At 38.5% G+C, this 15,643-nt stretch overlaps 1 protein-coding gene across 3 annotated transcripts in view; it reads right to left on the bottom strand.

Annotated features, from left to right (window-relative positions):
* Window positions 1–8,211: 8,211 nt before the first annotated feature.
* The window catches only part of SGMS2 (sphingomyelin synthase 2), a 108,113-nt gene continuing 100,681 nt past the window's right edge, over window positions 8,212–15,643 (bottom strand). For all 3 annotated transcript variants that reach the window (XM_027837465.1, XM_027837466.1, XM_027837467.1), the window contains 2 exons: window positions 11,804–11,970; window positions 8,212–9,828 (listed from right to left, as the gene is read on the bottom strand). In XM_027837465.1, coding sequence (XP_027693266.1) covers window positions 9,625–9,828; window positions 11,804–11,970 — 371 coding nt within the window. In that variant the 3' untranslated portion in view covers window positions 8,212–9,624. The remainder of the gene's footprint in view (window positions 9,829–11,803; window positions 11,971–15,643) is intronic.

Raw genomic sequence — 15,643 nt, 5'->3', positions numbered from 1 at the left:
CAGAGCAGCAGAAATAAAAATTGGAGTTAAGCAGTTGTCCTCCTAAGACAATCTGGGAAGAACCCAGAAAAGATTCAACCTCCAGGGCTGGAGGTTTGCCCTTGCTTTGTCCTTAATGAAGGGCAAATACTTCCAGGCTGACTCCGGAATAAACAAATGACAAGCCCTGGGGGCAGCTGGGTTGGGAGGTAGCTCAGTCTCAAAAACTTTTACTTCAAGGATATTGTGGGGGTTGGATGGCTCAGACTGAAGGACCTTTCACTGTTGATTACTATAGTAGTAAACAGTAGATTACTATAGTCATTTACTATTGTGTCTTGTGTACCTAAGCTATTCCACCGATCTATCACTCTATTTCTTAGCCAGTAATAAAATAATTTTGATGGAAGGACATTCCACTGTCTAGAGATGCTAAGCACAGCTGTGCTGACCAGATATGGTCCCCAGCTGAGGCTTTAGAAGAGAAGGAGCTAGCACACACCTGGTGAGTGTGGTAGCAGAGGGGTAGAGACCCTGCTGACTGTGGGCATTTGCAAAAGAGTAGAGTTGCTGGTGTCAGTTCCAGGGCAGAGAGGACAGTTGAAGTTTGCAGCCACCAGAGGGACCATGGGACTCAAGATCATTTTCGGGATAGCATGGCTGGGGGCCCTGGCCATAGCTCAAAGGAAGAGAGGAGTGCCCAAGGCTGGGCCCAGGGACAGAACTCAGAAAATAACAATAAGAAGGACCTGAGGCCTGGGGCATCATTCCCCACACCTTGGGACTAGAATCTGATTGTAAAAAGTTGTAAAAACAAAACAAAACAAAACAAAATAAAAATAAAAGTGAGTAAGCAAAGGAGAATGAAACCCAACCATACATAGCTACTATGAGGATAGAGAAGATCTGGGTTCATATTCAGAGGAAGATAATGGAGCTAAAAAAGTCAATCTTTTTTCAATGAGAAATATCAAATTGTCACAAGCCCCAAAAGAGTTCTTGAAATAACTTTAAAAAGGGGCACCTAGGTGGTGCAGTGGATAGAGCTCCAGTCTTGGAGTCAGGAGGACCTGAGTTCAAATCTAGCCTCAGACACTTGACACTTACTAGCTGTGTGACCGTGGGCAAGTCACTTAACCCTGATTGCCTCCAAAAACCACCAAAAACAAAACAAAACAAAAAAACCCAACAAAATAACTTAGAAAGGACTTTAAAAATCAATCAAGAGAAATTGAGTAAAAATTAGGGAAAAAATAAGAGCAGTCCAAGAAAATTATGAAAAGAAAGTCAACCAACTGGAAAAAGAGAATCAAAAACTTAAGGAAGTTTTCTTGAAAACTAGAATTGGTAAGGGAAAATTAATGATGTTATAAGGCACTAAGAAATAATGAAATCAAAAGAATGAAAAAATAGAAGAGATTGTGAACGATCTCATCAGAAAAACAAGTGATCTGGAGAACAGATCAAGGAGAGATAATATAAGAATAGAGGGACCAGCTGAAAGTTACAATCAAAATAAGAATCTTGATACAATATTATAAGAAATTATTAAGGAAAATTGCCCTGAAGTTCTAGAACAAGAAGGTAAATCAGAAATAGAAAAAATCCATCACCATCTGAAAGAGATCAGAAAACTTAGAGGAAGATCATAGCCAAGTTTCAAAGGTCCTAGGTTAAGGAGAAAATATTGCAAGCAACAAGTAAAACAAAAAAAATTAATATCATAGAGCTACAATGAGGATTACAGAAGACCTAGCAGTTTCTACACTGAAGAACCATAGGTCTTGGAACACAATATTTCATAGAGCAAAAGAACTGGGATTATGATAAAAAGAAACTTACCCAGAAAAGCTAAGTATAATCCTGAATGGGAAAAAAAAAGGATATTTAATGAACTGAAAGACTTTCAGGTATTTGTAATAAAAAGAGCAAAACTTAATGCAAAATTCAACATATAAGATCCAAGAGAAATGTAAGGTAATCATTAAAGAACAATTATAAGAGACTCAATAAGGTCAAATTGTTTACTTCCTATATGTGCAAATGTTATCAGTACTGTTGAGACTGTCATTATTATTTGGGTAGTTTGAAAGAAAGGCTTGGGCTGAACTGTGTATGATGGTCCGATTCTAAAAAATAAAACTGCATAGGGAGAGAAAAAAAGGAGTAACTGTCTCATACAAATGAGGCATGAAAGGAAGAATTGATACAGAAGAAGCAAGTGGGGGTGGAGTGCTGGTAGTGCTGGAACCTTATTCTCTTTAGAAATGGGTTAAAGAGGGAAATATAAATGTACTTATACATACTTAGAAGACTTTTATACTTTTCTAGATATAGAAAAGAATAAAAGTCTTCTAAATTTAGAGAGAAACAAAAGGATGAGGGTATAGGATAAGGAAGGGACTTTTAGAAGGGGGTGTAGATTAAGAATTAGAAAGGGGAGGGGATAAGGGAGAAATTCTTAGAAAGGTAGATTAAGGTGGAATGTGGGGAGAGTGGATAAGGGAGGGAGGAGATTAAGGAATAGGTGGGCAAGGTAGTGAGTAAATTAATGAGGAGGGATGGGGTTAAATAGGGTGAGAAGGATAGTGAGGAAAATTAGGAAGGAGGAAAATACACCAACATTCTAAGAGTTTCAGTGACTTGCCTAATGTCATCATCATCATAACTAATATTTATGTAGCACCCACAATGTGCCAGGCACTGTGCTAAGTACTTTACAAATATTTCATTTGACCCTCATAACCACCCTAGGAGGTAGGTGCTATTATCATCCCCATTTTGCAGATGAAAAAACAGACAGTTATTTAGTGATCTGTCCATGGTCATACAGCTAGTAAATAAACTCCAGGCCCAGTGCCCTATCCACTGTGCCACCTAGCAACCTGGGCCCCACAAAGCTAAGGAGGATAGTCTAGATTGGAACTCACTTCTTCTGACACCTAACCCAGTGCTCTTTATTGTCTTCATATGGTAGGTTCCTATTCAGGTACTGGTTGGATTGGATGACCTCTGAAGTCTCTAACTCTGAGATGCTGTGATTTGGTATTTCTATGAAAAGAGGAAAGTTACTTAAAGAAGCCAAAGTAGATTCAGAGACATTTTTGATGGATGGGTATGGAAGAGGCAGATAAGGTCAGCCAAGGGTGGACGAATAAAAACAGCATGGTCTTATGGGAATAATATCAGGAAAGCTAATGTAAAAATGAACTGCCAAGGTAAGTTAATGACCACAAAATGTTTTCTCTTCTTTTTTTTTTTAAAGCTATGCCTAGGGAAAGTGTAGAATAAAAGAAGACAAAGGTCTGCTGCTCAGGATGGATGGGTCAATGATGATGGATAATGAAGATGAGGCAATATTCAACTCATTTTTAACTTCATCTCATTAATCTTTGAACTAGGAAGGATAGAGAAATGGTTAACAGGGAATTGAAGACATTAGGAGAGCAGCTAGCTGCCCTGGATGAATGAGTTATGAAGCACAAACTGCATCCTAGGATATGGAAACACTAGGAGATGTGATTGTTAAGTCATCATTAATGAACTCTGAAAAACTACAAAAGGAACTGGAAACTGACAAATGATCTGGTTTCAAAATGGGGAAGAGTTCAATTCTGGGTGCCACATTTCAGAAAGGACATTGACAAGGTAGACCAGGAAGGTGACCAGAATGGTGAGGAGGCTCAGTTGAAGGAAGTAGGGATGTTTTGACTGGAGAAGATAAGGAGGAGAATGGGAAAGGGAGAGGAAAGGAACATGATAAGAGTGGTTAGGCTTATTCTCAGTGGTCCCAGAAGTCAGAACTACATGGATAGAATTGAAAAGGGGCAGATTTTAGCCTAGTGTAACAGATCTGTTGCCTTTCTTCTCACCAATACATCTTCTCCATATTTCCCATAAGTCTGTGATGATCTCAGTGAATATTGATATTTCTTCTAATAATGTAAATCCCAACTTATCATTTATGACTTAGACGATAATTTTTGTCTGTGCCCTCAGAGAGTCCATTTCATGTATGGTCCTTTTCAACTCTGGACGTTATATGGGCATCAGTGGAACACATGAGTTGTCCGTTATGGTTATTGGTTATGTGTGTGCAAATTAAAGCCCAGATGAATGTCTAAAGTCAGCCTTGAGCTCTGATCATGTGTAAACTCTCAGAAAGAAACCCTGTAACCTTCCAGCCTGCTTGCTAAAATTCTGGATTTCCTATAGTACCCCATCATACAAAGGACCCATCCTCTGCATAAGTATAAGGCCAGGCAAAGGCTATCTTTGTCATGATAATTTGTGAGGTTAACCACAGGCTGGTCCAGTTTCCTTTTCATCCCTTTAACCAATTGTGATACTCAGAGGCCCCATTGCACTGGCATTGAAGATAACACCTCAAAGGAAACCCTCTTCAAGTATATAATCTACAATTCAAGCCAGTCTTGCCACTGCCTTGTCCACGGCATGACTGTATACATCTGGAAGACAGATCCTCTTGGGAAATACCTTAGTATATGTCATTAGGCCAAAGGTAATTGGATGAATTTAGAATTGGGCTGATTCAGTATTGATTCCAGGATACATCCTATAAGCCCTTCCCCTCTTCTCTAAGGCCATTTTTCTTTCTTTTTCGGTTGTACAAAATCTCTGATAGCCATGTTTTCAAGACACAAAATCGTTATTTGCAAAATCAAATTGTTAAAAATAGGCATCTTTCAAATCACTTTATAGAGAAAGAAACACAATCACAACACTAATTTTGAAAACACCATTCATCTCTCATTGTCGTTTATTGGGTAAATACAAAGTATACCGTCTCATTTAAAAAATAAAACAAATGAAAAGCAAAACCAAAGGAATTAGAAATGGTGTGCATGTTATCTGTCCTCTGTAGTGCTGAAACATAAATTAGTTTAACTCACCATTAGGCACTTAAAAAAAAAAAGTGAAACTTTGGCATTTTAGGAGTATGTATATACTGCATTCACACCCCTAAATTACAACTGAAATGTGTTTATACGAAAAAAAATGCACAGTCATGACAAAAATGCACTTCTAAAGATAATGAACTATCTTTCCATTTCTTCTTTTCCCTAAAAAAAACCTTGAAAATGAATTCCATTCATTAGACTGATGCTTATGGTACTTTTGGGTAGGAAACATGAACATCTGACACTTATGATTTTTGATTAAAATGTGAGCACATTTAATAAAACTATAAGTTATATAATAGCATATAGTATATATTTATCCTTTTTATAATGAAAAATATTTGTCAGGAAAATAACATACTCTAGAATAGACCTAAAATTGTACTTTTACAAGGCACTTAACACATTGAAACAGTACAGTACGTTTCCAAAAGAATACAGTTGGCTACCTCTTAAAATCTTTTTTATGGGTATACTGTAACATAACCACATGTTTTGCAGCATTATTCATTGCATAGGAGGTAAATTAAATAAAGTATTCCAACTTGGCAATTAGATTAGCTTATGTGGATGGTTTCTTCCTTCCTTCTGAAAACAGCACAGTTTTAATTCATGAGACACAATAAAGACCTATTTCCATTCATGATTCATTTAGAACACACAGCATTAAGTGGGTATAATAGGTCCTAGTAAGCAGTAGGAAAATATCAAGGTAGGCACTTGTGCCAAACACAACTCTGATTGGGTCACTGACTTGATTTGCATTGTTTGGGGGGGATGGTATTTATGTCACTATCACTGCTTTATAAACAAAAACATCTCTTCAAGGCCAATAAGATGTGTTATAGCACTGACACGGCATTGATAAAATATCAGGAAAATATCTTTCACAGGCACGTAAAGAGCAAAGCCATCAAAATAGAACATCTTTTGTAAAATATGCTTGACTTGGTCATGTATTTTCATACTTCAAGAGACTTTTCACACTTCCTTTAAAAACCCATAGCAGTGAATGGTAAGACCAGCTTGAACCTGTAATTTTCACTAACTGTGCAAAACAAAACAAAACAAAAAAATTCTTCAAACATATTTCAATTTGAAAAAATAAGTTGTGAGATAGAAAAGAAAAAAAGAAACCCAGTACGATGAGAAAGACAGTAAGCTTGCCTTGACTATTTCAAAGCCAACAGAGGCTTTTGACTACTTCAAAGCCAATCATGAGGCTTGGTGTCATTGAGTTAAGGATGGTTTGAATGTTTTGAAAGTGGAATTGAGTTAAAAGATGGTTTGAATGTTTTCAAAGTGAATGATCATGCATGCTAGGAGCACATCTATCTTGCAGAAATTCTACTCAAAGTGGATTTTGACCTTTCTTTCTCTAGACCAATTTAAACATGCCATTAGAATAACTCCTATTTTCTGTTCTCTGGGGTCACTGCCAATGATGGAAGCAATTATAGAGGTTCGTTTGAAAAAAAAATAAACATGAAAAAAGGGTTGGGAAGATGGTTTGACTGTCTTTGGAGGGGAAAGAGAATGTCTGGTTCATTGGGGTTCTTAAACAATAGATCAAAACCAGAAGATCTTGTTGTATGTGATATCTCCACCAGAGGGCAGTGGAATATACACCAAGTATCTTTTGCCAAAGCTACCATGTGACCAATACTCTGTGTCTCGATATTCCCAAGATAGTCTAGTTTTACTGCAAAACTCATTTTCCAGGAGGTCAATAAACTTTCCCTCAACTTTATGATCATCGCAGGCAGAACTCAATATACCAGTGCATGAGATTGAAAGGAACACGGGTTTGTTCTACTTTCAGAGATAGTGGGAAGGGTATTTTTACAGGCTGAAAAATCTGTTTTCCATATGAAATTCCATTCCAGAAGTTCCATACAGAATTGTGTGTGAGATTTGGAAGCAGGCTTCTACTCTATAAGTTACTTCCAAGTGGTTAGTTGGTTGATTGCAATAAACAGAACTGATGTGACAGACAAATATTGTGAGGGCAGTGGACCCAAGTTTTCAATTCCAAAGATGATATCTGGGGCTAAATTCCAAGGTTTCCTTGCTGTGATTCCTTTGGGCAGAACACCTGCCATTTCTTATCTATCGCTTCCCTAAACATTCCATATGCTTAATGTTTGAGACATGCCCTTCCCTCATCTATTAAATTACAGCATACACAAAGAGCTTTTGAATGGCAGAATACCCAAGGATGAAGGCACAAATCCTTTGACCGACCTGAAAAGGGAATGGCGACATGTTTTTAACTATCTTTACAATGGAGTTTTTGTTTGGGATTGACGCAAATGTAAAATCTGTTCAAAGGAGCTACAAAGGCCCTTATTAGACAATGTTAACTCTTAAAACTGAAACTGAATTTGTTTAAGCCTAATAATTGTAAGTCACCTGGAAAAAGTGGGCATCCAAACTATGATCAGGACCAAATGTCACATAAGAGTATGTTTTCCAGGGGCAGCTAGGTGGCGCAGTAGATAGAGCACGGGCCCTGAAGTCAGGAGCACCTGAGCTCAAATCCGGCCTCAGACCAAACACTTGACGCTTACTAGCTGAGTGACCGTGAGCAAGTCACTTAACCCCAATTGCCTTTAGAAAAAAAAAAAGAGTATGTTTTCCACTTCCATTAGAGGTCCAATGGGAAAAACAATCCCCCAGTGTCTGGATAGCAGCAAAATATTTACAAGTCTTCTGGGACTGTCTATTTTTCTTTTATTTGGGCAGCAGTGATTTTTAGTTCCTAGGGAGAGAAAGGATTTCTGAGCAGTCTACCATGGCCCCTTCACAAATCTGTCAATAAATAAAAATTGTGATGAAAATGTTGTGGAACTAAGACAGGCCACCATGTAGCCTCTGTGTAGGCTACAGAGTTTTTGTCTGTTCACTTTATTTTGAATGTGATGCCAAACCCTTGTGTCTAAAATCCTACCAAGAATGTTTAGGTTATAATTCTTATTTAAAGTGAGCTGACTGGTGGACAGTTAGTTCTCTTTGAATTAATCTGCGTTTCCCACTATAGAGAGGCAGTAACACTAAGGACATTCAGAGAATTTTAGCACCAAGGATGACGACAGTGACTGCTGTAGAGTGGGGGACATTTTGTGCTTTGTTGAGATAAACTGAAGTAATTCAAAGTTTATTTATCATATATCTATAAAGGCTGACTGATCTTGCTAATGATGAAAATTTTATTGTATTTTTCCGTCATCGTTATAGGGAGGAAACATATTTCTTTCATACTGGTATTACCTTCCCCCAGTGTTAACAACTAGTATTACTGCACATTTGGTTACTTCTTTTTGCTGGGTTTTATTGGAAGTCTTTAAAAATAGCCCTCAAACATGTGAGGAAATAAATTCAGAGATCAGCCAAAGATATTCTAGTGTTAAATAATGCGGTCTGCTAAGATTGAAAAGAAAAAATCCATTCTGTTTTGTATTACATCATTAAATAAATCTATAAACAAACACGTAGTCACTGTGTAGATATAACAGTCACACACTCGTTCAGCACCAAGTAATAACCATTCTGACTGGGTAAGGACTAAAGCACTACAGTATCTGTCTAAGTATATTCTGGCTAGTGGAGTCTTTTGAAAAAAGGCAAGAATACATCAAAATTGTAGGCATCTATCTTGAGTTTTCAAAAAGGACGAGGTAAATATTTAGAACAAGGATCCTTCATAATTCAGTGTGACCAGAGATCTTTCGTCATTGCTAGAGTCTATACCTAGTCCACACACAAGTAAACTTGTGGAGAGGACTTGACAAGTGTTTTTTTAATCCATGACATCTACCTTTTCTGCACAGGGACAGTTCAAACACCCTAGTGGACAGAACACGGAAGCAAAATTCATTGTCCTGTCACGAATATCCCAGTATTGTTTTCTTGATGTCTATTAAATACACTTTAAAAATGTAGTATTTACACATTTGTAAAACCATTGTGATGTTGCCAGACATGTTTGCAGTTGGAGCACATTAGCCTAGCATTATTTTAAAAAATAAAGTCACCAGTAAAAAAAAAAATGTATAAAGTGGTAGGTATGTTATTCATTGGGTGGTAGCAACAGTGACTATTCCAGGGTTCTAAGCTATCCTTTCCCCTCCCAAAAGCAGTGAAAACAGCAGCAGTTTGCCCAGAATTTTCCATCCCCTTGAATGACGGGTGTCACCCTCACTGAGGCTCCAATGAGAAGCCTTGAGAATGCTATCACCTACTTCCCAACATTGAGTTACTATTTCCTTCATACTGTAGCTATATATATAGCCTGATAATATGTTTAAAACACCACCAAATTCTGCTGTGCTGGGTGAGAGGGGAGGATTAGGAATGCGCTCTAAGTTCTGAGGGGAAGGGCTTTGTTGGAGGGCAAAGAATGAAATGGGACCAGGGATGGAAGGGATGTGTTCTTTGGCACCTCTTTTACAACCTCATTGGTCAGTCACAGTCCTGGGTCTCATCATCAATGGGTAAAGAGCTGCAGAAGTCTTTTTTTTTTTTTTTTTCTAGACAAATAAACACCATGTCATGGGACAATACTTTGTTTATCTTTCAAATCATTTACACAAAATTTGGTCCACTTCTTCACATACCAGTCAATCCTATTAAAGAAACAAAACAAAACAAAACTCTACCTTTGGTTATAGCATGAAACGTTTTGGTCTTAGAGCCTATGCCTTTTTCCTGATGATTCCTCCTTTCAAGTGGATTTTTCATTGTCCTCTCCTGTTTTCTGAACCCGTGAGTATTTTTTGCAGGAGGATTTGAAGCAGCCAGGTGGCCAGGATAATGGCCAAGAGAAGCAGCAAGGAATTGCGCCTTGTATGTTTTTCTCAAAAAAATAGAAGATGGGGAACCACCATGCTCGAGATAAGAAATTAGTCTGTGATGAAACCTTCAAGCTCTGTATGTGGAGAGAAGAAAACACATGGAGAGATTTAACAATGAATGAATAACTCTAAATATGATGGACAAAACTATAATCATCCATTAGTAAAGCCAGTCTAATGAATAGAAAAAGAAATTTTAAAACCTCTCTTAATAAAACAGCAGAAATGGGAAAAATTTTTTTAGAAAATAGTTAATATCTTATAAAATCAATATTCACTTTCCAGAAATGGATATTTTCATTAGTATCACATTTTAATTTCACTACAGTAAACAAAGGCATTTAACTCTCAGAGAAGTAACTTTTAATTTAGAATTTAAGCCCCTCATTAGAAGGTAAACTCTGTCTCTTATTCTTGTGCCTATGCCCTTTTTGGGGGGTATCAGACATGGGAGCTCTCAATGCCTTCTTCCAAAGGAGGTCAGTACCTTTTTTTTCTGCAACATCTAGTCATTTTAGAGAGACTGCCTGGAGCACTGAGAGGAAATGATTTGGTACTCCAAGACACACAGGCATGAATGGGATAGGGAAGAGACCGGAGCCCAAGGTATTCTTGAGGCAGCTGTCTTTAGATGATGACACACGGATTCCCCTGTTTTTTGTATCATTTGTACCTGGTACAGTCCCTTCCATATAGTAGGTGCTTCGTAAATGTTTCTTGGTTTGAATTGGTCTGGTAATTCTCCCTTCAACACATCTTATTTTCTCATCTCAACACTTCTCTTCAAACATTCCCCCTTCACCCATCTCCAACCGTTATAATCTGACCCAAATGTCAAGGTTTAGCTTCAATGCTACATTAGCTCAGGCAATACCAGCCCTTACAGTAGCATTTCCCTTTATAGGCCTACTAGACTAGGACAGCTAAAGTGGCTCGGTGGATAGACTGCCAGGCTTGGATTCAGGAAGACCTAAGTTCAAATCTGGCCTCAGACACTTACTACCTGGGCAAGTAATCTTGGTTAGCATTCAGGCTGATCAACTGGCTTAATGAATCTGAAATTAAAATATATTTTCATTCCCAATTGCTATTAAATCAAAAGTGGTTCCTAGGGGCAGCTAGGTGGAGCAGTGGATAAAGCACCGGCCTTGGAGTTGGGAGGACCTGAGTTCAAATCTGGCCTCAGACCAAACACCTGACACTTACTAGCTGTGTGACCCTGGGCAAGTCACTTAGACCAATTGCCTAAAAAAACAAACAAAAAAAAATGGTGGTTACTACTACCCAAGCTTTGTTTCTTTGGCCCCTCGTTCTCTGAAAAAAAATGATATGTAAGCAAATACATCCATAGGTTCATTAGGAACAGCCACAATGTAAAGACAACCTATTAAGGTAAATACTTATAAAAGGAAGCAAGGAAATACACATTTATTAAGTGCTTACCATGTACTGGACAATGTGCTAAGCACTTTACATGTTATCTCATTTGATGCTCACAACCTTGGGAAGTAAGTGCTATTATTATCATTCTCATTTTACAGATGAGGAAACTGAGGCAGAGAGAAATTAATTAAATTGCCCAGGGTCACACAGCTAAGAAATGTCTAAGGCCAGATTTGAACTCAGATCTTTCTGACTCCAGCACTCTTATTCACTACACCACCTAGCTGCCCCAAGTTTAGAGGGATTTATCACAAGAAGTTTGGTCACCAGGAGGTGTTTGGAGAGAGGGCAGAAACCCATGATGAAGATTTCCTAAAGATTTCAATCTCTACCTGTGGAAAGTATAGTACCCACACTGATGAAATCATAGATCCCAGAATTATTGAAATCAGTCATATTCATAAGTTCTTTACTATGCCTTATTTTAAGAAGGGGTGATGGATGCAGAGGTTAAGTGGCTGCATCATAACCACATGGTCTATCAGTGGCAGAGTCACATTCTCCAAGGCTGTGCTATTTAAAACCACATGGAATTAGAAGATTATTTCATTTCTCTCATCAACTTGCATTTTTCCCCTCCTACATTAAAGTATTTGCTGCTCTCACCTTTTCATTAGCCATGGAATGGTACCACCAGAAGAGTCTTGTTGTGATATAATAAGCAATTATCACATCAACAGTGTAGTGTTCATGGGCCACAAGAATACAGATGATCCCAGCAGCACTCAGCAGCCAGCATATCAAATGATACCACCAGAAGTGGCGGGGTGAGTCTGCAGAGCACAAAGATGCACATTATTCTTCCTTCCAGAGATAGGCCAGTTATGAGCTGCTGAAAATATCCAAAATGACTGCAGTGCCCTAAGGTGTGACTTTAACCTGGGCCTGGAAGGCCAACAGACCCCAGCTGCCCAGGGTCCTTTGTCTGATACTACCTTGGTGAGCTTTAGCACTTGGAAAAGGAAGATGTGAGGCCACATCTGGGCACCTTCAGTTTTGTTGTGTCAAAAACCTGTCCTCGGTCAGTTTGATGAAGCCTATTACCCCCTTCTCAGAATCATGTTTTTAAGTGCACAAAAGAAAATAAAAAGGATTAAAAGGAAACCAATTAGCTCCTGAGGTAGAGCCAAGATGGCGGAGTGAAGGCAGGGTCTCGCCTGAGCTCTCCTCCAAATACCTTTAAATAGTGACTCTAAACAAACTCTCAAGTAGCAGAACCCACATAAAGACAGTGAAACAATTTTCTAGCCCAAGACAACCTAGAAGGTTGGCAGGAAAGGTCTGTTGCATCAGGATAAGAGAGGAGTGCAGTCCAGTGCTGGCTGTGCCAGTGCAGACTGGGCCCCAGTAAACCAGACGTAGGCTTTGGGGTGACTGAATCAGTGGCCACAGTGACGATTTCCAGACCTCTCAGCCCACAGATGGTAAGGGAATTGGACAAAATGTCAGAAGGAAATTTACAGGGGTCCCTTTGTTGGTACAAAGGGCAGGACTCTTGCATTGCTTACACTTGGATCTGGGTCACAGTCCTAGGTCTTATTCTTAGAGCTTACAGCCTGCAGGGAAGCACGGACCCTGATCACAGTTTCAGGGATGAAAAAGGTGGTTGTGGTTGCTCACAAACCAATGCACAGTACAGGAGAGAAGATCTCCCTAGATCACAGGGAGATCTTGGAAAAGCCAAAAACTTACAGGTCCCCAGAATCACCTCTGAAAACAGCTGCACAAAATGCCTGAAGCCTGGGACAGTGCCCCTTCCCCTTGGGAAGCAGAGCCCCACTTTAGCATAGAGTTAAAAGTCAAGAATTTGGCTAGATAATCAGCAAACAACAGACAAAACCACAAACTACAGAAAGTTACTATGGTGACAAAGAAGATCAAAATACATATTCAGCAGACAACAAAGTCAAAATTTCTTCATCCAAAGCCTCAAAGAAAAATATGAATTGGTCTCAGGCCATGGAAGACCTCAAAAAGGATTTTAAAAATCAAGTAAGAGAGGTAGAGGAAAAATTGGGAAGAGAAATGAGAATGATGTAAGAAAATCATGAAAAACAAGTCAACGGCTTGGTAAGAGAGGCACAAAAAATATTGAAGAAAATAATACCTTAAAAAACAGACTAGGCCAAATGGTAAAAGAGGCACAAAAATCCAATGAGGAGAAGAATGCTTTGAAAAGCAGAACTGGCCAAATAGAAAAAAGATATTCAAAAGTTCACTGAAGAGAAGAACTCCCTAAAAAGCAGAATTGGCCAAATGAAAAAGGAGGTACAAAAGCTAACTGAAGAAAATAATTCCTTAAAAATTAGAATTGACCAAGTAGAAGCCAATAATTTTGTGAGACATCAAGAAACAATAAAACAGGGGCAGCTAGGTGGCGCAGTGGATAGAACACTGGCCCTGAGTTCAAATCCAGCCTCAGACCAAACACTTTAGACTTACTATCTATGTGACCCTGGGCAAGTCCCTTAACCCCAATTGCCTAAAAAAAAAAAGAAATGAAAAAAAAGAAACAATAAAACAAAACCAAAAGAATGAAAAAAAAAGTAGAAGAAAATGTGAAATACCTTATTGGAAAAACTGACTGGAAAATAGATGCAGGAGGGATAATTTAAGAATTATTGAACTACCTGAAAGTTACGATAAAAAAAAAAAGAGCCTAGACATCATCCTTCAAGAAATTATCAAGGAAAATTGTCCTGATATTTTAGAACCAGAGGGTAAAATAGAAATTAAAAGAATCTACCAATCACCTCTTAAAAGAGATCCCAAAATGAACACTCCCAGCCAAATTCCAAACCTTTCATATCAAGGAGAAAATACTGTAAGCAGCCAGAAAAAAACACTGGAGCCACAGTCAGGACAACCCAAGATTTAGCAGCTTCTGCATTAAAGGATTGGAAGGCTTGGAACATGATATTCCTGAGGACAAAAGAGTTAGAATTACAACCAAGAATCACCTCCCCAGCAAAACTGTGTACAATCCTTCAGGGGAAAAAATGAATATTCAATGAAAGAGAGGAATTCCAAGCATTCCTGATGAAAAGACCAGAGCTGAATAGAAAATTTGATTTTCAAAGACAAGATGAAAAAGAAGCACAAAAAGGTAAATAGGAAGGAGAAATCATAAGGGATTCAATAAGGGTAAACTCTTTAAATTCCTACATGGGAAAATGATATTCATAACTACTAAAAAACTTTCTCATTATTAGGGCAGTTAGAAAGAGTATACATGGACAGAAAGCAGAGGTGTGAGCTGAATGTGACGTTATGATGATCTGGAGGAAAACAGTTTGTCCTGTATGACTAAGTACACAAAAAATTTCACATATAATTTTCCCCCAATCAACTCTCTGTGCCAGCAAATATTTAGCCTCCATAAGCCATGCTACCCCCTACCAACCTTAACAGTATTCTTGCTCTCCAGTCATTGACTAACTTCTCACCCTGACCACAAGAGGGTGCTAGACTAGCACATGTCAGCTATATGAAACTAAAGGGATAAGCAAAGAAATCATGAATGCCCTTGTCCCAGTACTACATGGTCCTATCACAGAGTGAACCAAAAAGGCAGAACTGGAATTCACCTTGAACTCCCAATTCTAGTTAAATTGTTCCTTTCAAATTATCTTTTATACTCAAATGCAACCTGGCTACCCACGTTTACTGTTTGTCAAGAGTAGCACACATGTTATTCCCATTTAAAGATAAAGAAATGGAGACTCAGAGAGGTTAGGAGTCTACTTAAGGTCACACAGCTGATAAGTGCTAGGGCCGTGACATAAACCCAGCCTCCATGTCTTCTGATCCCAAGTTCAGGGCTTTTACCCATTATGCGTTGATGCCTCTTCACTGCTGACCTTAAAAGAACCCAAAGTATGAGGCAGGCCACATCTACTTGCAAATGGAAGATTTAGAGATATTTTGGCTTACTGACAATCCACAATCTCTTTGTCAAATGAGCAGTCAAGGTAAAGTCAGAGAGGAAGGAATCTTAGATGGTTAGCTGTTGTAGTATGGAGAATGGTGAATGTGTGACTAGCTGGGCACAATGCTTAATGATCTCTAATAGGAAGCTACTACATAAGATCTGAGAGCAGATCCCTAAAATAGGTTTCTTAATATAATTTACTATATTTATTTTTGCCATTTTTTATTCCCAAGTGTGTTTTGATTTCCTAGCCATTGCACTCCCATGAATAGCAAATCCCCATATTCCTAAACGGAACACTGAGGAATGGAAGACAACTGATTTACACAAGACCACAGTCTGTAGCAGAGCTTGGATTTGTATTCCAGTTTTCCTTGGGGAGTACAGGATTATCATAGGCTATGGAATATGCAGGGTCTGTACATTGGCAAAATTAGTGCTCTGATGCTCTGAAATGATTTGCATTTACTTGTGTGTCCAATTTATTTATGAATCTGAGTCTTCAGACTATGTTT

Source organism: Vombatus ursinus, unplaced genomic scaffold, assembly GCF_900497805.2.
Source record: "Vombatus ursinus unplaced genomic scaffold, bare-nosed wombat genome assembly UNPS02014821.1, whole genome shotgun sequence".
In the NCBI taxonomy this organism is placed as follows: domain Eukaryota; kingdom Metazoa; phylum Chordata; class Mammalia; order Diprotodontia; family Vombatidae; genus Vombatus; species Vombatus ursinus.
The sequence above is the reverse complement of the archived record's forward strand: the minus strand, read 5'-3'. Positions and strand labels throughout refer to the sequence as shown.